Source organism: Anomalospiza imberbis, chromosome 7 (assembly GCF_031753505.1).
Source record: "Anomalospiza imberbis isolate Cuckoo-Finch-1a 21T00152 chromosome 7, ASM3175350v1, whole genome shotgun sequence".
NCBI lineage: Eukaryota > Metazoa > Chordata > Aves > Passeriformes > Viduidae > Anomalospiza > Anomalospiza imberbis.
The window spans coordinates 11,168,879-11,192,349 of record NC_089687.1 but is presented as its reverse complement, the minus strand read 5'-3'; the positions used below and the strand labels follow the sequence as shown (position 1 = coordinate 11,192,349).

The 23,471-nt window shown below is 41.1% G+C and overlaps 1 protein-coding gene across 10 annotated transcripts in view; it reads right to left on the bottom strand.

The window, feature by feature from the left end:
- SEMA5B (semaphorin 5B) overlaps positions 1 to 23,471 on the bottom strand; it is a 280,124-nt gene that overhangs the window by 55,920 nt on the left and 200,733 nt on the right. For 9 of the 10 annotated variants that reach the window (XM_068195396.1, XM_068195400.1, XM_068195401.1 and 6 more), the window contains 6 exons: positions 15,320 to 15,418; positions 14,372 to 14,585; positions 11,534 to 11,819; positions 7,121 to 7,256; positions 3,335 to 3,542; positions 1,022 to 1,229 (listed from right to left, as the gene is read on the bottom strand). In XM_068195396.1, coding sequence (XP_068051497.1) covers positions 1,022 to 1,229; positions 3,335 to 3,542; positions 7,121 to 7,256; positions 11,534 to 11,819; positions 14,372 to 14,585; positions 15,320 to 15,418 — 1,151 coding nt within the window. Of the gene's footprint in view, positions 1 to 1,021; positions 1,230 to 3,334; positions 3,543 to 7,120; positions 7,257 to 11,533; positions 11,820 to 12,012; positions 14,244 to 14,371; positions 14,586 to 15,319; positions 15,419 to 23,471 lie in introns of those variants that run through there. The other variant, XM_068195402.1, reaches the window with a different exon arrangement.

The window sequence follows — 23,471 nt, the reverse complement described above, 5'->3', positions numbered from 1 at the left end:
TGAAAAGGACAGCTGTTATGTTCTACCTTTTAAAATCTCTGCTTTTAAGGGCTGAGGACAGGATGGCACTTTCCAGCTGTGGTTTTCTCTTACTAAACACTTTTGTGTCTGTCTGTTTTAGACATACGTGGATTTAGACAAGCTGATAGATAAACTCTACTTGTTGAAAATAAAGTTATGGTGACATTTTCTATATCAGTTTTTTTTGGCAGGAGAACAGGGACATCTTGCAGTAGGCCATGGAAGAGGGAATCTGTTTAAATGTTGCTAACAAAATCCTTCCTCTTGTCTAGCACAGAGGACATCAGTTTCACACAAAACTCTCACAGAGGGAAGCAAGGCAAAAGCATGAGAGGAGAAAGAAAAGTATTTTCAAGAGATGGAAACAATTAAATGCCCACAGCACCCAGTGAGTTTATTTGAGCATCTGTCTCAAACAGTTGCTGTCACACTTTCACCTGCTTAAATGGAGAGGCACAATTTGGATGCAAAAACCTTCTACAGTCCTGTGTGGAAGACTGCTCTGGTGCCAAGGCAGACAATTAGAAAAAGTTACTTTTCCTACTCCCTTTATAAGGTACAATCAAGGTACGGAATCTGTCCAGGTGTAAGAGGTGTCACACATAGCTGAGATGAACTATTGATTTCCAAAAGCAATAACAAGTTGCCACGCAGCCCATCCCTGCCTAATCCTGTGTTTCAGAGGTGATCACTCAGATGAGCAAGGAAAGGCTGGCTGCAACCCAAATTCAAAAACCCTCAGCCATACCGCCAATAACAACCACCAGGAAAACACATGGACTTAATAAAAGCAACACTATAATATGATGTTTAAAAAAAAAGCAAGAACAGAAGTAAATATTGTAAACCCTTACATGGTAAACATATGATTAATTTCTGAAGAGGACTAATTAACATTTACAAAAAAAAAAAATTGTTTATCCTCATTGCTCCTGTTACGTATGTATCTGTGAGGAGATGCACTTCAACAGGGATATATTAGAACTGTAAATTTACTTACCCTTCTGTTCTGTACATGGAGCATCTCTCCAAAGGAATTTTTAGCACTCCATTATTTAGACCTACAAAGAGTGACCTGTTGCTGTGTAGGATTTGGAGACTCTTGATTGCTTCCTGTTGTCCATCAGGGAAGATCTGCATTTCCTCTAAATAACAACTCCTCAGACTCCTGTTGGTGGTAGAAAGGGCCTTCAAGATGGTGCCATACTCTAATAGAACAAGAAACAAGGCACAAGTAAATCTTGGAGGCAGTGACTTCATTTCACACCTGCCTAAAGAGGGAAATATTAATGTCATCTTTACAGAGCTGGTTTAACCTAGTTCTGGGTCACCTTCTGCCCATGGTAGAGAGCTCCAGCTACATTGGTACAATCCCCAGCAGAAACCACCTGAGAATGCACTAAATGGGAATTCAGGAGGATGTGAACCACCTGGACAGTGAGTACCTGGCAGTTTTTCCCTTTTGGAGCACTGAGGCAGAGGAGTCTGCTCCCGTCACTAGTGAGTTACAGAGCAAGGTGACCTAGGATGGCAAAACTAATTTCTGGTGCCTTGAGTCTGTATTTCTATTGGTTTATGGAGCCGATCAGTGTGATTTGATGTCATGACAAATGACAACAGATGCAGCAGCCCTGCTGGAAATCTCTGAGGCCTCCATAATGACTGCATGGGTCAGAGACCTAATTGATCCTCTTCCTGGAAGAAGCCAGCTTGACAAGGGGATGTTATGGCATGAGGAGTGCATACACAGAAACATACATGTTTGTGCTCACAGTGCTCTTAGCTAAACAATTTAAAGATCTGCTAAGCTGTGGGAGATTAATGCACACCACTTTTCATCAAAACCCCCAAGAGCTCTGTCAGCTGGATGGTTCATGAAACTTAATCTTTCTGTTCCAGTAACTTCTGCACTGGTGCCAAAGCTCAGCAATTTATAATGTTGGGGTTGGCCACCATGTGAAGTTTCCCTTTCACTTACATGTGGAACAAGACTGAAGTTTGGGCTCAGCTAGTCTCAGGACTGAGTTTGTGTTCAGGGCTGCCTCTACTGAAGCATTTCACAGGTTTAAACATTTTCAGCAGATCTTACTCTTCAGCCACCACTAACCAGGGCCATAAAGCAAACATGGGTCAGTAGTTAATGTTTTGGCATTGGACCTTTCTACAGTAATGATACAAGGCAGGAAGTATTCCAACTTTCTGTAAGGCTTTGTAGCTTGGACTCCTCACTTTAAATATCAAGATATCATATTGACAGAACTATGTTGTATTTCCATTTAAAAACAATCTTCTCATCATAATCAATGTTCATGGAGTTCCCACACTGGGAGTGCTGCTAGAACATATAAATAATAAACCAAGATGATCACTTTTGAAATAAGTGGTGGTAAAAGTTAGATAAATTATGACACAGTTCTGAAGGTCCATTCTCCTAAACATGAGAATAAGGCAATGACTCTGCATTCAGATGTGAGATTAAATGAGCACTTATGGAAGCAATCCATCTTATTCTAAAGTCAAAGCTTCTGCCATAGAGGATAACAACATTATACCCATGAGGCTGGCCATATGCTCTGATTAATCAAACTATTTAATTTAACCTCTATCATTAGTATGACTATGGGCTAAGACAACCATTTATAACACTTTGTCCTTCTTCAGCATTTTCACTTATCCAAGGTACCTGTGCTTTTCAGAAGAGGCAACATGTTCTGCTGATTAGAGGATGGAAGTCAAAATTAAGGGACTAAATCATACACTTAATTCTACCACTGGCTTGCTATGCTCCCACAAAAAAAGCACTCAGCTTCCCTATCTGCCTCAAACTTCAGTGCATGCCCATTCCCAAAAGCACTGGGAGCCATACACCAGTAGGGCCATGAAAGTGCAAAGAAAGACACAATTAAATCCCTGGGCAAGCCTAGAGGTTATGCATTATTACTGCTTATTCAGAGACGGGTCTGTCATAGCACTGAGAGGCAACTGACATGCATGAAACCACTGAGCATTCCAGCCACCTCTGCTCTTCTCCACTGTTATTTATTAGCCTGATTAGTTGAAACATGTTTTTATAAGAGGGAGAAAAAAGTTACTGTTCTTTTTAAACACAATGGAGATTTATAGTCTGATCACTTGGGACTCTGCCTCAAGTCCTCCATCCTGCTTTTAATTTACTCAGGCAAACAACTTCCATGCAATTTTGTACCAAAATAATATTGGTTGACAACTGTGTAAGGACTTCACAACTGGGCTCCCAGGGCTGCTAGGTCTACAAGCAAGCAGGAGGAACTGTTTGAAGCCCTCACGCTCTTACCTGTTCCAATATACATGACATGGTAGAGAGTATCCTTCCCTTGAACAATATCAACCACCAGTTTGGAAAATCGAATGCTGTCCTGAGTCACATAGGGATCCACCGTCACTGGCTGCACCACATCATTCATCAGAAAGAGGCGCTGTGCGTCCTGCAGGACTCTCTCCGTCAGGTTCTCGTTAGGGCTCTTATCGTTCAGTGTCCCACACTAAATACGGAAGACTGAATTTCAGAAAGTGCATCTTCTCCCCAGCCCAGCATGGAAACTCATCTCCTGTTGATTTCCTGGGAGGTGGGTCTGTGTGAGGGTCACAGGATCAGGCATGTAGCCTGATCATAGGTGCTTAGCCTAGATTTGGCTTGTAGCCCACTCTATGAAAACTTTTCTCCTAGGTCCACTAACCAGCAATGTGGAGTTTCATTCCATTGTAATACCTTCAACCAGCACAGCAGAAGGGCAAAAGCCTTCAACAAACCATGGAGAAAAAGAAAGAATTAAAACTAGCTGTAGAAACATTTAAAGGTAGCAGTGGAGAGAAAGTGTTTGTGGTGATAAAGCCTTTAAACATTTCAGGCAATCTTCGGACACTACCTTGCATCTCAGTCTGTACAATGAACAAAGCCTGGAGTTTAAAAAACGTAAAAATGGACTGGTTTTGCATCAGAGAGCCAAACTTGCCATACTGCTTTTCTTTGATGTGCTCCTGTCTGGACAGGCCCTCCCAGCTGCATCTGAAGCAAGGCAGATTAACAAGCTCCCCCCACCCCACACCCTCCTCTCCTGACAGCAAATGGCAGATCAAGCCATGACTACCCATCCTCCAGCAGCAAGGGAGGCACTGAAACAGGACTCAATTCCCTTGTACAGCAAGAACCGGGGAGAGAAAGAGCTCATCTTGTGTCTTTTAAACAGTGTAAGTCCTACCAGGTGGATAATGCATTTTAGGGCCTGAGTTTCCACCTTAGATTAATCTCTAGAACTCAGTATTTTCAAAAGCCAGTGCTAGTTTTTTAGTCCATGTCAATTGCTGGGGCTGGATCTCACCTACAATATCATGCATGGAGTGCAGAAAATGTATCACTCCAAAAGGCAGCAGGGTGACTGGTTACTTATCTAGCCAAGACTATGGGAGACAGTGGTACAACTAAATCCTGCCAAGTCCCATACTCAGTCTATGAACAACTTCACTAGTCACTCAATGAAACTCACACCTGAGCAATTTCAATAGAAATAAAATCCCACAGATTTCTTTTTCTTCATTTTGGATCCAAGTGTTCGGGCTTTCCTTGAAGAAAAGTCAGAATACTGAGAATGAGGATGCTGATTTACAGCAGTTGAGCTGCAGTGTAAAAATTTCCCATGTGCACACTCTCCATACACATCACAGCAACTCTTGGTGATATTGCTGCCTTTCCCGGGAGCACCACGCAGCCCTCAGCCCTTTTCCTGCTATGTGCTAAAATGAGTTGTCATGGATTTAACACACATTCACACAGTGAATATGGATTCCAATGGCTGGTGTACTAAGCTTTACAATATTCCAGAGGTTGCGTGAACTATGAGAACAGTTATGTTAATTCTCACAGCCTGTGAACATGGTCACTTTTTAATCAATTTAAGCATCTTCCTGAATAGCCGGACTAAGGAAACATCAGTGGGTTTTTTATGTGTCCTCAGGTGGGTTTTAATGCTTTTTCTATTGCAATGGTCTTTTTTTTAGTTCATGACTCATCCCACATTCTAAAGAGTTCTTAGATCTCTCTCTTCTGTTGTATCCTGTGCTCCTTCTGGTTCACAGCACTGTCTTCCTTTGGATACTTTTCTCCTCATTCACTTTCCCTTCTAGATCATCACCTAAAAGGAGTCCCAGTGGCAGGAATGTCATTGTTGGTTTTGTTTTCTGTTCTCAGCAAGTCACAGATAATTCTTTTGGTCTGTTGGCAGCTCATGTGCTGATGCAGCATCCCTCTGATTTGGTTTAATGTTGTTTTGTTCTAATTTCCTGATTATCTGTACTGTCCTGGTCCTCTGCATCCTTCAGTATTTCTCCTTCCTCTCTGCAGGAAAAAAATTCTGGCATTCTTCCCTCATATTTCTTTGTGAACACTGAGGCACAAAAATTAATTTAATGTTTTTGCAATATCTGCCTCTTCTGTCACTAAATTACCCTTGTCATCTCCTTAAGGCTCCTCACTGACCTCTTGTTCCTTCTGGACTTGAAAAACATCTTAATCTCTTTTTGCAATCTTCCTTTTGTCTACCACATACCTCTTTTCCCTTTCCTTATTTTCCTCTGACCCTTTTCTTTCATCTTGCTGCTGCAATCTTTACGCTCTACATTTTATCTGATACTTTTCTCTACATGGAAATGCCTTCCAAAGTCCTTTACTATTCCTTCTGGGTTAGGCTAGCAAGGGACAGAAAGTCCTTGATTCTCAGTTTGCCTTAATATTCCCTTTAAATTAAAAAAAAAAAAAAAAAAAAAAACCAAAAAAACCCAAAAACCACCACAAACAAAACAAAACAAAAAAAAAAAAAAAAAACAGAAAAAACCACCCCAAGAACAAAAACAACAAAAACCTGGCTATATTTGGCATGGCTGGACCTTCATCAGGGCTTTGTTTCTTGGTTTTGAGTGCACCAAGCTGAGAGGGTGATCAAGAGGCCAAGCCTGTCCCACCTCATATGGGCAGGAGCCCTCAGTCAGGTGCCAAGAGGGAATTCAGGAGAAGAAATTAGGTTCCTCAGCAGGAAGACAAGGCTGTTCCTGCCTGCAGCAGAGACCTGTCTCCCATCTGCTCTTGCTGTGATTTCAGGCAACTGTAGAGTTCTTTTTGGAAGGTCCTTGACATCACCAGTTTGAAGGCAGATGGCACTTGCAGGCAGCCTCAGCACATTTGCCATAATAAAGGAGAACCAGATTAAGAAAATCAGGCAGAAAGGATTTGCCATGGGGAAGCAAGGACATGAAGACAAGTCCATCCTCCCCAGGATTCCCCTCCTGGGAAGAGGCTGAGCTCTGAAATGGGCTCATGCTTCAGAAGACTGAGGTTTGTTGGGGCTGTCATACACATACTCTGCCCAACACTGACTGGATCTGGTGAAAAAGCAACTGAAGCTGTTTTATAATTTTCAAAATTGCTTTAACTGATAATCCTGGAAAGTTGCTCATCCATAAACTCAAAGATATTTAAAAGGAGAAGGAACCCCTGTGACAATCCTCATGTGTCCCCTTCTACCAGTTACTGTGGCAATATGTCCATGGCTTCTGGCTGAGCTAACATGTGTTAGAAAGTCATCCATCTTCCACTGAAGCACTGGTAGCCTTAGGGGCCCTATCAAGTGATGGAAAATTCATCACTTCCTTGCAGAGTCACAGTGGTTAATCACCTTTCTTGTTTTAAAAATATAGATTGTCTCCATTCTAGTTTGACTTTGTCCAGCTTCAGCTTTCAGTCCTTCCCACTTCTAGTAGAGACATGCCTTATGTCCTCTTGTGAGAATCACATCCTCAGAGTACATGTGTCCGTGATAAGCGCAACAGAGATTTAAATAATTCATTATTATAAAAAACCCAGAACATTCTTATTATTCCTTAAGCCATTCATTTTTTGCCATGAATTCTGTGGCAAGGAGTTCCACAGACTAAAACACTCATAAATGTGGAGAAATACAATTTATCTGTACCGCGAGTCTACCTGAAAAAATAAGCCCTACACAAATCAACCCACTGAAGTTACAGAACATCAAAGGGACTGCAGTAAACTGAAGGGCAACAGCAGTACCTGGAAATTGGGGATGGGGTTTAACGTTGGCAGCCAGGCTGATCTTGGGTTTTCTTGGTAGCGGAAGGGACCATTAAATGCCTGAGTAATGGCACTCAGATTGAAGGCACACACTGCTGAGGCAGCTATGCTGTTTCTGAAAAGGGGAGGGGAAAAAAATCAATTTAATCATTAGAACATTGACATTTTCATCATAACAGACATCAAACTCCACTCAAATAAAATGCTTGTAAATTGTTAGGTAGATGTACAGTGATACCAATCTCACAGGGAGTAAAAATAAATAAATAAATAAACTGTAAAATGTAGATGACTTGCGTGACAATTTTGAGAATGACTTTAAAGTTTGGTTTTAAAATGTCAGAGATTTAAGGGCCATGGAAGCAGTTCTGACAAGAAAGGTGAATACAGTTTAATTTGCATGGATTATTTGTGTCTGGTTTTACTTTTATTTTTTTCACAACTCATCTACCTTTATTGTTTACAAACAAGCTAATCTTTAATCTCTTGTTGTTTCTCAAGGTGAAATTCTATTTCTACAGGTTCCTGAAATCTTCAGCTGTAAAATATATCACCTAGTATTATATTTATGTACATGCAGTGGAAGGGAAAAGGTGACAGTGACAAACCAGCTGGTTCTGATAGCAGCTCAGCATGCAAAAAGGTCTTGCTAATTCATGAAAACCTCTGTTTTCAATGACCACACGTCACTTCTGTCTGTTCCCAGGTGGGAACAGGATCTGTCTGGGGCAGCCTGTTCAAGCACGCTCAGCCAGGGGAGGCACAGCACGGTGAGGGAAATGCTGCTGTGGGAAGGACTCTTTGGAAAGGAGTGTGTTTTAAGGATGCTGGGCTGCCCAGTCACACTGCACACAGATTAGCGGGCCTTTGCTGTTCCATTTCAGTCCTGAAGGACCATTTCTGCAGGGTCCTGAGCCAGCTCATCTCCTCTTGCCTCAAGAGGATTGGAGGGCACTTCCTAGATGGTGACCTCAACAAAACTGACTCAGAGGGACATTTGATAAGTGATGACCTGAAATTCAAATCTGCTCCCAGTTCTTCCTTTCCCTCCCCCACCTTTTTTTTAGGAAAACTACAAGGTTTAGGAAAAAAGATATCAAAATAAAACTAAAAATAGGGCCAGCATGAGAGACTGATTCATCACGGTGCCTTTTAAATAACCCAAGCCCTGCTGTATGAATCTTTCTGCTAATTAAGGCAATTTGAATTCCCTGAAAAGAACACTTTTTTGGTTTTTTTTTTAACTAAACCAATAATTACACTCTCTTGCACACACAAAAAAAGCCTTTCTTCACCATTCCAGGCTGGAAAACAGAAGAACAGATTCTTTCACAGCATATTTCTTCCTAGCAATACAACATCAGGAAGAACTTCCTGCTTTGCCTTCCCATTCTCTGCTCCCCCCTGCCCCTTGCATCCCCAGAATGATGGAGTAGCTCACTTTGAACATGTCAAAGCAATGCCAGGCAAATCTTTCTCCACTTTTGTCTGAACACTGCTGATGCAGTGCATGCTCACAGACAGCAGCTTTTAAGACAAACCTAATGATGGATGACAAGTAAATGCCTTGAGGCGCACACAGGAAAAAAAAGACAATGAGGGAGAAAATGAAAAAGGAAAAGAAAGAATAAAATTCCACTAGTCTAATGAAAATACTTAGAAGAAAAAAAAAAAATATTTTTAGGGCCTTGGACTTCATAGTTTAGTCTTTTCTCTTTGCTGGAAAGGAGAAAGGAAAGACGTTTTCCATTAAATCTGTGGACCATTTTCTTTTTCATCTGTGGCCTGGCCCATTTCCCATCCCCCATGAAAAGTTTGATCCCAGTCTCAAGCCAGTGACATCAACTGGTGCAGCTGGTCGCTGTGTTTTGGTGTGAAGTGCAGCTTCCTTTATTCCCACCTCCTACCTCCTGTGACTAACTAGCTGGTTTAAAGAATGGGTTAAGTTCAAAGAGGTTTTAACATTGTCTCTATTGCCTCCCAGAAAATTTTAATAAAAACATCTTAAATATTTCATCAGCAGCTTCCCCCAAAAGCTCTCTTTCCCACTGATTCAGCTGGGTATAACATAACATGAAGCAATAAATCTGTACGTGGGTGTTACCACAACCACTAATTCCCCTTTGTTATAAGATGACCCTAAATTCATTAAACATGAACCTTCCAAAGTAAAAAATACCTGTAAACAACAGCAACAAAAAATCATAGTTTTGTGTTGCATTGGCATTTTATCACAAAGAAACTCAGACTGGTGCATAAATTAACCCTCTTTGGTATGCAGAGCTCATGTAGCATGATATAAGTCCCAGTGAAAGTTAGAAGAATAATTACCATTATTTCTCTAGTTGGATGACAAATTGGAACATTTTCTCTTTGAACTTTTAAAAGAACACTATGTTGTAGACCCAAAATGCTATTTGATCTAACTTCAGCTGTTATCAATTACTAATTTCTTCAATTACACAAATGTTGCATATTATATTATCTTCAGAAGATACAAAAGAGATCCTACATCCCTGATGCTCAAGTGAAAGAATGCTCAAGTGTACCCTGAGGAGACAAGTAACACTCATCACATCTCATGTTAAACTTGGGAGATGGGCACAACAGAAGAGAACTGTCCTAGCCAAAGCTAGTCTATGTCTCCCTCTTGATTGTCCAATTGTCCAAAAACGTCACCAATTTGATAAATAAAATACAGTTATTAATAGTTTTCTCATTTCCAACTTCCATTCTTGGCTGGATGAATGGACAAATGGATAGATAAAACATTATCACTACAGACACAGAAATCCTCTCCAACTGAAAAAAAAAAAAAAAATGGTCAGCTCAAGTGCCCAAAGCAGTAGCCAGATTTCCAGATTTCCATATTTCCTTTTAATGTTCAGGAAGTTTGGCTAATATCCTCTAAATGTTTTTAAAGAATGACTCATGTGCCTTTCAATCTGAGGACAGATCTTCCCCTAGCCCACAGTCAAGGTGCAGTGCTCAATCATGTTTATTTTTTTCTAGTTGCTTCTCTGCTGGCTCACTTTTGACTGACATTGGCAATGGTGGAACAGAAACAAAACATGGAAGAGGGATGAGGGTGGCCAAACACTTACCTATTTCTTGGAATTTACAGAGGGGGAAGAACATTCAGGCTCTGTTGACTCACAGTGAGGCTCCCAACAGCGCTTTAGCTCAAGAAGTTGGGGCTGATGCTTTGTGACTTCAAGGGCTGAAGTTCAAGCCCTGTCACACCAGCAGGTGACACATTAAAACAGGAGGGTTTGTATTTCAGCGGGGCTTCACTGCTTTGGTTTTCTGTGGGCTCCCTGGCAACAGGCCCTTATTCATTTTGGACAGCACTGCACACAAAAACCCCAAACAAGTTGGCTGCCCAGCACCAGGAAGGTACTTTGAGCATTTGCCACATGGAGTAACTACTCAGATTTTTATTCTCCAGTTTACACGTCAGGCTAACATCTCCCTGGAGAACATGTATTATTGAAAGTCAATACCATGCAGACTGGTTATAGCTTGAAACTTATCATCTTAGCCTTAGGCATCAGAGAAAAAGTTATTTGAGCTTTCCTGACTTAAAAATATACATTATGAGTTTTTTAATATATTTTTTAATTAACTCCTCTTCTCCTTTCTGCTTTCACAGCTACACTAAATCATTCCAATTACAAGTTTTTTCAATATTTCAATAATTTCAAGCCAAGAAGAGGTGATTATGAAGTATCAGAAATCATACCTTCCCCTCAGACTTCCATCGCTGCTTTTGATTTGTGGACCTCAAACAGTCTGGCAGAGGTAAAGCCCCCCTCACCCCACCTTGGAAATGCTAAATGTCTTGTGGCCCTCATGACCTTGCTATTACAGTGTTGTTCAACTGCAATAGATGTTGTTGTCAATCTAGACTGTTGTGATCCCATGTGCCTCATTCTTCTCCTTTCAGCCCTTCTCTCCCAAGTGTGTGCACCTGTCCATCTCATGGGCCAGCTCAAGTGTTCACACACATGTGTGAGATTGCCCAGGCAACTAGCCTGGCTGGAAATTAATGTGTTTCTGTTGGGTCATTTTTAGATCATTTCTCTAAACTACACAAGTGGGACTGTCTCTACAAAAAAGTCTGAAGTCTATCAATGCTCAGGTTTGTATCAAATTAAGTTACCCTAAAACTGCACAGTCACATTTTATGGACTCCAGGAATCTGTGAACCATGGATTAAAAACACTGTCTTAAGGGTATGTTGTCATGATGGATAACACAGATCTATCTATTCTCTCACATTTGCCAAATGATCTTTCATAAATGATTGCTCATACTGTCTAAGAAATCAATACTTAGTCAGTCTCAGACTGCTGGGAATAGAGGAAGGGCACTATAGCCAGGGCAACTTACACATTTGTAGTGAAGACACCGTAGATCAGATCTTGCTCGGGAAGGTAGAAGGTGCTTTGCAATTCATTGTAATAGAAAGGGATTTCTCCAGCACGGGAGCAGTTCAGTCTGGCCTTCATGAAAGTTGTCCATGTGTCCTCCAGCAAAAACCTCCCTCCAATATCATTTTTGCAAACCCTTGCCACACGAGAATACACTGTTTTCCCACAGTCATGTTCCACCGCGTTCTCACGGAAGAAGAAGTAGGTGAACAAGCCGATGTCATAGGCAGCAATAAAGTTAGGCTCTGAAAAACAAACATTTGAAGAGATTTATATAGGTTAGAAATCAATCCATGCTCACTGACTTGCTCAATGCATTGCACTGCCAGCCCCATTTGTGCAGCCTGTCAAAGCTGGGACCACAGGGAGCTTGGAGTCAGCAGAGGACATAAAAACAGTAGATGGGAATAATGATATATGAAGATATAGCTCTAGTACCTTTTTTCAGATCTTGGAGAGGCCCCATTGTTTCTCCACTTTATTGGCAAAGCTGCTACTGATTTCAGTGAAAGCAGAGTTTGACACTTTGCATATGCATGACTATTCTCTGTACCTATACTCATTTTACAAGAGAAAGCCTTCCCATTGGGCTGCTTCACCTATTCACTTTTGAAGTGGACCTTATGATGTGTTAAATATGCTGCGTGCATCCGCCCGATTCCCCAGACAGCTGCACTGAAACATTCAAGCTACTCTCCCAGCACTGTCACATCTGGCTTTTATCATCAAACCTTTCCAGTTTCTAGGCACAAAAGATTATCTTATGTCCATAAAACAAAACCATGCCAGAGACTGACAGCAGTGAAATGTGCTCTCCTTAATGCTTTTTCTCCTAACATTTTTGGTATTATTTTCACAAGAATTGAAAAGAACCTTGAATTTAGTAGGTTTAGTAATTAATATTTTAATTGGGGATATAACAAAGCTTTAACGTGTACAGTCTTTTATCCTAAAAGTTTATTCGGGAAAAGTTTGGCCAATTAATAATATTTGACCAAACAAACAAACCTTCCCCAAACCTGTTGGTTTTATAGGGTGTTTTTACAATGTTCATTTCTGAGTAGTGCTCAAAGGAAGAAGAATGAAGGGAAGGACAGGATTCCTTTCAAGCTGCAGCCCAGGAGTGGAAGGAGAAAGAGAAAGGCACTTGCACTGCTGCTGCAAGGCAAGTTTGGGAGGCAGATGATGGTACAGAGGGGAGGGCATTGCAAATCATCTCCTGTCAAACTTTCTCCTTCAAAGTAACCATGAACCTTAAAGGGACCATTGTGATCCCCAATCTGACCTTCTGTCTAACACAAGTCAGAGAATTTCACCCTGTAATTCCACCATCAAATCCTGTAACTAACAGGAGAATTAGACCACATCTTTTGAAGATCTGATATTAGTGGACAGTGTCACCTGGCTTTACATCCATCACTTTCCTCAGTGACTTGTTCAGATCACTAAAGACTGACCCAGCTGCAACCTGTATTTCTTTTCCCATTTGACATTATCTGGTTTCAGCTTCCAATCACAGGTTCTTGTCATGACTTGTCTGCTAGATTAAAGAACTTTATCCTTTCCAAAATCTTCTCTTGATGTAAGTACTTCCATATCATGAACAAAACACCTTTTATCTCCTTTTCAGAAAGATAAATAAATTGAGCTCCTTAAGGCTCTCACTGTGAGGCAGGCATTCCAAGTTTCAAATCATTGAATGGCTCTTCTCTGAATCACCTTCAGGTTTTCTGTTTCTTGTTGAAAAGTGGCCAGAACAGGACAGAATTACTCCGATGTCACCAGTGCTGCACAAGGTTATAAATCCAAGAGTCACATTAGTTTTTCTAGTCACATATGAGAACTTCAGTTGCTGTTTGTCTTCCTTAAACTTCCCTGTTCCAATGTGGCTTCCTTCTGAATCTTGCATTCATGCACAGACAAGAGGAACATGTTTCCAATGAGTGTATATGGGCTATGATGCTTCTTGGTCCTAATTCACAGTCTTTCCTGATGATGTCCTTTTCCTTACATTCCAGGTCTCCATACTGACTTCAGGATGCATGCAGAAGCCTAGTTCAGTCTTATTAAGCTCCAGAGAGTGCACAGTCCCACTGCTCTTATCTTTAATTGAAAGGTCCTGAAATCTAATAGAAAGATTTCAAATATTTGGTCAATTTACCTGGGTAAAAGTAGATAGGGGGAATATTGGGGTCTCCATCACTACAGTCTGCTCAGAGTAGAAGTGCTTTGCCCCAACTGGAAGGTGTGGACTCAGTGCAGAGATTGCTGGTTGAAATTCTATAGCTGGTTTGATACAGGGTATTATCACACTGGGGTAAGAGCTTCTTTTAATAACTATAAATCCACACCAGCAGGGACTCACATGGAACACAACGTGCTGTGAAATTTCTCATTTTGGAGTGATCTTGCACTGAAACCAGGCATCTTCAGTTGAGTCAGGGGAAGTAAAGAGCTCCTATCACTCTGCAGAACGGGTCAACAATATGATGCTTTAAGTTGTTCAAATCTTTGAGTGGTTTTCTTGTTAAAATGATGTATTTGGTCATCTCACAAGACAGAGACCCATATATATGTTAAGTAGCCTGTAAGACCCACTTTCTATGTTCTAAATCAACTTTTCTGAAATAATTCCAGGCTCTTTTTAAATGTCTTCTAAGCTGCATTGATTATTGCTCCGGAAGCCCTTTCCCATCATAACTCTGGATCTCAATATGAAAAGAGAGAGAAAGATTTACAAGCCTGTCAAGCTGACTTTAATACATCTCTTGCTCAGATGTGACCCACATGACTTTACCATTGAGCCATTTGGAGTTGTATTGTGCTGTCCTAAGTGGGGGAACATTTCCAAGGCTGCGGTAAATAGCAGGATCCCGTCCAGAAAAATCAATCACAGTTGCAGCATAGAGCTCTCCTCGTGATGTAATCACAGCTGTCGAGTTATGCCGAGGGTCATATGGGCACCGAGCCACTCCATTAATTCTGTCAATGATTTTGCTGAGATTTCCTACCTGCATTTAAAAAGAGAGAGAAGAAAATTTAAAGAGCATCTGACTTTCTTAATGGTATAAAGATTTTGGTTTGCCCATGAGTACCTATGAGCAAATCCCTGATTTTTAAAAATCAGGTAGCTAGGAGAATGTAATCTTAGTGATGACTGAAAATTAATCTTTAGAGCCAACATTTGCCAATGTAAGAAGTTGTGTCTGAGCCTCACTGATCCTACTGCTTTGTATAAAGGGTGATTCCCCAGCCAATGAAGCCCAAACCCATTTGATGTAATCAGGTGCTCCTGGTGCAAGCACAGGTTTTTAATCTTCTGTAGACACCTCCTGAATACATATTTGCCTTAAAAAAAGATACAAATAAACATTTCTCTGGACCTGTTCCTGCCTCCCTTGAACCCAAAGGGAGTTTTGCCATTTATTTTAAAGAAAATTTAAAGTATTCAGCTCAGGAGGTACTCACAGCTAAGCTTGTCTATATTCCCCATTTTCAGTGCCATACCCAAGGTTTACATGAGCAGCACTTTGTCCAGACCAAACTCACCCATAACATGAACTTTTTGTTCCCCAACTGCAGACACAGTCATTGCCCCAAAGCAGCCCAAAGAAGAAAACCAACATAATTTCAGTCAGCTACATTTAGAACATATTTTGTGCAGCCATGACGCCTGGCAAATGACTGTCCTTCCCCAGAGCATGTATGCAACCCTCTCCATCACTGTAAAAGAGGCAGAACAGACCTGTCGACTGGAACACACTGGCGAAAAGGCGTTGGTACCACAGGTAAAAACCTTCTTGCCATAAACAATCAGCACTCGGACATAGTTCTGGCACTCTTCCTATAGGAAGACAAGACAGAGACAAAGGATTTTTTAAAATATTATTACATTAAAAATACCTGTCTTGCAGTAGGAATGCACCTAGCTCTAACTTGGGCTGAGGTTTGTTGCCTCAAGCAGCGCACAGCTGTAGGCAGCCAGCAGTCTAGGTGAGCATGTCCAGTTTGCTGGTTATTTCTCTAACCATAGCCCTGCACAGTCCTGGGGTAGGATGCTATCCATCAGGTCAATTTTGTCATAGCTACAAGTGCCTCTTTCTGTGCTCTGCTTAGATTGGAGAAGAATTTTTCTCTCTTTCCATGATGATACTTCTGACCTATTTCGCAGTAATGCTGCAGTTTTGAAAACATTACCCAGACACCAACTCCAGTGAAGGACAGCAGGTCTGTCTGCACTATAATTCAAACCAGTGCCAGCAGGAAAACAGCAGGAACTTCTCTTTAATAGACCAGGCTGGTCAGAGAATCTCATGCTTGAACAGGCGGTTACTTCCTGCCTCCCAGAGGATTGTGTGCTCAGGATTTTCCATGGTAGAAGGATTTTCTCTTTCAGGTCAGGCCAGTGAGAAATAGCAAGTTCAAAGTCTCAGTTGCTCGACCACTTGCTGGTACCAATAGACAACTCCCTCCACATGCCAGTCCCCAAAGGTGTGGGGGTCCTGCTGTCCCACGCTGTGCCGGGGTGGCAGCACAAAGCTGCAGTTGCCTTTTTGTTCAGAAAATCATCTTCATGTTGTTAGAGAGAAACATGGTCTCTCTTTCTCCCCACAGCCTCATATGCAGAGACCTGTGGAGTGCAAATCAGGCTAACTGAACATCTCCTGGAGTTAAGTAGTGGGGGTGAAGGAGGCCACATAAATCAGGAGCTTTCTAACAATACACATAGGAAAAGGGAGGTGAGAGACTAGTATGCAATTCCCAGAGGCAGTGCAAGAGGCTGCAGAGCCACCTGCCCCAAGGATCACTCAAAGAGCCCCAATGAGCCATGTGCACCAGCCTGCCTGCCCCAGGCCCTGGGCCACCTCAGAGGAGAGGGTATGAGCAATGACTGGCACCCACTGGGCTCCAGGGGAAGGAATTCTATTATGTTATACCATAAAAAGAAAAGGAAACTTGTTTAAAAAAAAGCAACCTCAGCTGGGTTACCCGGGCTGCTTTGCTTTCTTCACTCCAATAGATCATCATTTGCCACTAAGTTGAGCCTACAGCTGCAGACACCACTTCTCCCTCCTGTAAGCAGCAATCATTCTCCCGTCTCACAGCACTCCATGCTGTTGATCATTTCCCTGAAGACTTCATTTGCAAGACTCAGCAGTGTAAAAACACCCCCTATCATCTGGAAAGGAAGGGGCTTGCTTAGCTGGATTACACACTATCTTATTTCATTTGCTGTACGGAAAGGATCCAACAGGAAACCTGCCAGTGTTAGCCACAGATGGCAACTGCATGGACATGATATGTGATCCTTGCTTTTGAATGGCACAGACTCCACTCCAAAGCCAGCCTATGAGCACTTGCCCAATCTGGAAAGAGGCTACTGAGTGCCACAGACCACATGCTGCCAGTCTTGAGGGGCAGCAGGAATCCGATACCCAATTGCCGGCACCCAAAAATGAGAGCTTAGATTCATAGCTGGGTCAACTCTTTTTATTTCAGAAGCAGATCAGTCATGGTGACTGTGCATCAGTCTATCAAACAGGACCTTGAGAAGTGCTGTCCCACCTGCTGCGTATTGAGAATAGTGGTCTCACTGCTTCCTTTAACAAGACAAAGGGCTTGCCATCCTCTCTGCCCTCTCCTGTCATTGCTGCATGGTGCTGGGAGCCCTGGCAGCTCCTTCCTGCCCTGAAGATGTCTGCATTTCATGACTGGGCTAAGTAATTTCTCTTTCTGTAGAGTACAGTTATTCAGTCCCACATAATTTTAGGACCACTATATATTTGACTGCAAAGTACTAAAAATTCTTGAACGAATGCTGTTAAAAAAAAGTATTAGGTTGTCTCCAACAGAGTGTTGTTTTCAGATTATGATTGATTTGCCATCTAACCTAGAATGCAGTTCTGTACTCAAATTTCACACAAGAGAGTACCCACCGGCTCCCCCTCCACTGCCACCATTCTCCGTTTTTTGCAAGGTCTGAGCACAGCTTCTTACCTAAAACAGCTAAGACCAGTTATGTTGCTGGACCCTTTCCTGCCTAGATACTACAATGTATTCCTAACTGAAACCCCATCCAGCAAAAAATCTAAAATCCTAATTTGGAGAATTCCCTTTATTTGCACAGAGCTGAATTACAGATTAACAAACTTCAATTTCTATAAAATCTTCCCAGCTGAGAAGATAGCACACAAAAAGAATTTCTGTGGAAGGTCACGTGCTGCAGACTACTGGCAGTGATTAATCTGTTGCACAATTTTACTCCATTTTTACTGCTCAAAAATAATGCTGCTATGTGTGGGCCATGTCCCTCTGTAGTTGCTCCTATGAGTTAACTGAGCAGGCATTTTCCCTAGACCTGCCTTACTGATGATGGTAGCAGCACTCCATGCTCCTGGAGGAAGAGCTGTGATAATATGCCCATTTCATGCACTGGTCTCAAAGCAATTTAGACACTTAAAGTAATGCCCTGAAACAGATGCACATTGCCTGCCCTGCTCTCTCAGCTGGGGGAATCCAAACAATGCAGGTGCTAAACTGGCTGGGTTAGAGGACACACACAAAGGTCCAACTACCAGACCACATCTCTCCAACCTGCCTGGCCCAAAGCAGAGGACAGTGCTCACCTCGTGTTTCTTATTGCTGTACCCATGGCCAGTCACATCAGTCTATGAAGCCTCCAACAAAAGCAAAGAAACAAAGCCACTTAAATGCTCCAGCTTGCAGGATTTTTCTCAAGACAGTGTCTGGGAGATTTAATTAGATCCTCTTACTACCCCATTCTCAAAATAAATAGCAAGGAACAGCCTCCTTTCTGTGCTTTTTAAACCAGCCTGGATTTGCTCTGAAAAGTCATTCAATACAGTGCTCTCTGCAGCAAGTCATAGCTGAGGCAACTGGTTAGTAAAATGATCTCACAAACCCCTACAGAAAATAGGAGCTATTTAATGCAGTTTCTTCCATGTGGCTGGAAAACTCTAGGCACACAGGAAGCAAAAATCAGATGGGCTGCAATATAAGCAGAAAATTTGGCAAGTTTGAACCCACCTCTGTCCAGACAAGACAATATTTGGATCCTGCTCTCACATTATGGAGCAGACAGTTAAATCTGTGTATGATCAGTCTGCAAATCTCATCACCAGAAGATATTACAGGGATCAAGAGATTAAGGTTTTAAATAAAGGAGAAAGACTGCATATTTATATGGTTAATAAGAATAACTTAGTTATATTAGTTAGGATTATTATTAAAATATATGGCAGAGCTGATAAAAACCTGTGGCTCACTGCCGAAGAATTAAGCATATTTCTGATTTTCCTATTAATTGCATGTTACATACTTTGAGATTCTTACTCCTTCCCCAAAATTACCTGGTACTCATCCCTTTATTGATATAGGACCATACATTTAGAAGGTATAACTTTTCTCCAGTCTAATGACCCTTGTTTTCCTAGAAGGGAAAAGGTTATGACTGCTAATGCTCAACACTACAGGCCACAGGATCTCACAGTCAGAACAAACTGCACTGAAGACCCTTCCTGCCACCTCCTCATTTTAAGCCTACTCTCAATTATTTAATTTTTTGTAGCATTTAAAATTACTGTTCATGCACTGTCTGTGAATGCTGTATGTCCATGACTGTGGACAGGACCAGGTCTCTTTCTAGCTCACAGAGACATCAGGTTGTTTGGAGAGCACAATTCAAACCTGAGAAGCAAGAGTGGTGCCCTGTTACTGTCTTCATTCATGTGGACAGATCAGCAAATGGAGAGGCTGACCTCCTGCAGTTTCCATTTGAGGTAAAATTCAAAAAGTTTCAGGTTGCTGCAAATAAACCAGATGTAGATGCTTCTTAGTTGTTTATTCTGTCATCTCCTAACACCAGAGCTCTAAAATGTTAAAAACCCTAATCTCATTGTACAGATGCATTTTTCTTTGAAAGCATAGCTATATATAGGCACTGCTTTAATGGCTTTCTAGTTTAAATAAATTACCCAAGCCCTGTTTTCAGAGATCTCCTTTTTAATTATTGGTTAACACTATTTCATCACATACTGATATATTTTACAGTTATACACTGTATGAGAAAAATAGCTGTTGCAGACAGTCTGCCATGCTCAGTAGAGAAACACAGGCTCCTGGAGCACAACCTGGAGTTCAGAGAATCAGCCAGCAGAACTCCAAGTTACTCCTTCTGTGACATTTCAGAGTGCAGCAAACATTTACTTTACCTGCTGCAGTTTATCCCAATTTATTAAAAAAATAATCAAGACCCAGCTTGGTTCTTGAGCACTGCTATTGATACACTCTCAAATATCTGTATTTACTTCTTTGGACAAGCAAGACTGTTACTCAGTTTAAGCCAAGGCCCCAACAAAACTACCCTTTTCTGAGTGGAACAGATAACAAAGGGAATTGCTAATGATTTTTCTAGCCAAATAATCTTTAATAGATTTCTAATCAAATTTATTTGGGGGCTGATTCTGCATTGATAGCTTAGCAGAAGTAATAGGAATGTAGGTTCAGGTCTCTAGGAACAGTTACAAAGGGGATAAAAATAGTTGATGGCCTCCCAGCTATTTCTGTTTCCCCAGGGATTCCCATGGTGCCTCTCCTACCTGGATGCCTATTATTCTTAAGTGGTGTGGAGTTTCCCAGTTCCACCAGATAAGCAGATAAGCATCCTCTGAGTGACACATAGCCACTGGAAGGCCTGAAATAGCTAATTTCTCCTTTAGCTCAGCAATTTCTATGTGCCAATCCCATTCCACTGGGCTGAAGCCTTGGGCTAGGATTTCCCTGTAACCTTCTGCACCCACAGCAACAGGACACCATACAAGAAAAAAGGAAGGAGCTATATTGGCAATGCAGTGGGACAACCCAGCGGGATGCCTATCAGATATTAATCTCACTTCTTGCTCCAGAAGTGTTATTAGTGCATCATCTCGCTCCTGGCTACACAAACCTCTTAGGGCAGAACGTAAGAGCTGCCATTTTTCACTGTCATTTTCACAAATGGTTTCTTTACACAGTTTAAAATGACGGTGTGCTGATTTTGGAACATTAACAAATAATTTGGTGCTTAGACAAAAGAAAGACCAAAATTCTAATGTTGAAAAAGCCACAATTTTCCATGTTAGGCAAAATTCCTTAGATGTGGTCAATGGCGACTGTTATGCAGAAACAAACCAATTACAAACTAGGAACTGAGCAACTCCTAATTAAATTAAAATTTAATACATCTCTTCCCCTTCTGCTCTATCCATCATTCATTTTAACTACAACCTCTGGATGATTTCATTTTGGAATACACAAGGAAAGGTAACACAACCACTGACTTAGTTCTCTGCACTGTCTCAGTAATGTGGATGTTTTCCAGGGGACAGTTAAAAGATATTGATCATGTTACACTTCATAAATGCTGAAAAAAAAAAAAAAAAAAAAAAAAAGAATGATTACTGGTGGAAGCCAGCGTGGCTCTCCAGAGATGTGGCAATCAAAGCACGTACACTTCTTTGAGGAAACCACAAGTTTTAGTTGATAAAAATAACATCAATGAAAAAGACTTTTCTGAGGTGTTTGTTTTAATACTGCATGATCTATTGCAGAGAGTTAATTTTAAAATCAAGTTCAGGAACTTATACATTACGTGATTAAAATCTGATAAATTACTGTGATGAAAAAAATCCTCAAAGTGAAATCACTCATAAACCTGCTGTCCTAGTGGAGCCCCAGCTGGGGTGGTACCAAACATTTAACCTAAAGATGGTAAAAGTTGCAACTACCAGTGAGGCCAATGCCTCACCGTGTGTATATATATATATATATATATATATATATATACACACAGAGAGAGAGAGAGAGGGAGAGAGAGTGTGTGTAATATGTGCCAGGATGGTTGCTGAGCTGGACTTAACAAAAAACTCCCATTTTTTAAAGATACTATACATTAAAGAAAGAGGAACAAAAGGGCTTTATGTATAAGCATGGAGATTACATCCCAAGAGTAGTAACTGTGGAAGGATTTAGTGGTCACAGTGGCCAGGCAATTCTGCATTATCTCCTGTGGCAGAGGAGCTTACAAAACTGCCATGTATATGAACTGAGAAGGGTGGAAGGCTGTTTTAATCACACTTAGGCATTAGAGAGATTGACAAGGGAATGCAGGTGAAAAATTGGAGTGGGCAAAAAACAGACAAAAAGTATTCAAGGGCAGTAGAAAAATGGCTTTGAGAAAGAGGCTTGGAAAACACATCTTTTTACTTTATCAAAAAGCCAAAATACTGCATTGCAAAGAGCATATAAGTGCCTCTGTAAAAAATAAATACTGATAACTAAAGGGCTCTTTAATCTAGCAGAGAAGGGCAAAATGAAACCCACTCACTCAAAACTGAAGCCAGATCCAAATAAAAAATAAAGTACATGTTACCAGGGAGAGTAATCTGCCATTAGAACAATCCAGCAAAGCACAGGGAGCACATTTTCTTCAGGCCCTCAGTGCAAAACTTTCCATCTTTTTCAAAAAGGTACAGCAGATGCACACAGGCACTGAGCTCAGTTTAGGAATAAGCAAGTGAAATTCATGACGGTACCTTCTAACCTTATATCTAAGACCCAGATTTTTCATCTGCCTCTTCTCTAGACAATGGGTACTCAAATGGGAAGTAACTATTATATCATAATAATTACACTTCTGTGACATGCATTTTGTGGCTTTTATTCTTGTGCTTCTTATTTTTCTTAGGGTACAGCTCTGTGCATTTTAGGAAGACAGTTTCTAAGCAGCAGGAAGGATCTTATTTAGATAATTAAAAGGCACAATAAAAAAAGGCATTTTAATACATAAGCCAGTTTTGAAGGCTTCACCTAAAATACATACATTATTAAATGGGCAAGGAAAATGTACCAGTCATATAACTTTGGGAAACTACACAGTGAATTTATGTAAGATCCAAAGATTCTCCTTATTTCTAGCCTCTATCACTAAATATCTAAAGTGCCTAACAATCCATAACACATTTATCATCAAATCATCTGTGCCGGGTAGAAACTTGCCATTAGTCAAGTTTGAGGCAGACAGAGCTCTGCACCTTGTACCACCATTGCACAGCAGAATCAGAAGTGTTCACAATAGTGCTGCCCTCACCTGCTCAATTTACCCAGCAAGGGCAAAGATCCTGGGTCAGATCTGGACTTGGCTGGAGTAGAGCACTTCATCAGCTGCCTAGACTGAACTTGGTCTTTTTGAGCTGGTGCTGAGTCATTTCTCTGCAGTGTAACTAACAATGAATGTACAGGGGACTCAGCTGTGGACACACAGGGTAGTGTAGATACAGACCTGGGAGATCTGTGTTTACTTAGCTACTGCAGAATCCATCTGCCTTTGTAGCTTCCTCTCTTCTGGTCAGAGTCTTAGTCAAAACCTTTGTTTGCCATTAATTTTATGTCATGAAGTGCCTAACAGTCTGCTTGACTACCATTCCTCCAAACTTCACTCATGGTCACTGCACCCACCAAATTATTTCAAACTCTGTGTCACAATCAGCATAAACTCAGCTGTTCAGAGCATTATGCTCATGACATTTTTTTGCAAACCCTTTGCAGTGTGAGAAGGCAGCAGTGAAGATACTCAAACCGTTGCTTACTTTTGGCATAAGAGTAACAAAGAAAGATTGAAATTACCCTAGAATTTGTTCAGTCACATATCTGGCTTTATCCAGGGGTTGACAAAATATTTCTAGGTTATAAACACAAATTCTTCATTAACAACAGGGCACAACTTAAATCTCACAGAATTTACAATGGAAGAAAAGAAGAAAACCTTTCTTTGCACATCTAAAGTGCAAAGACCACAAATTCAAAAATTCCTCATGTCTTGGATTTTGGTGTTTTTCAGT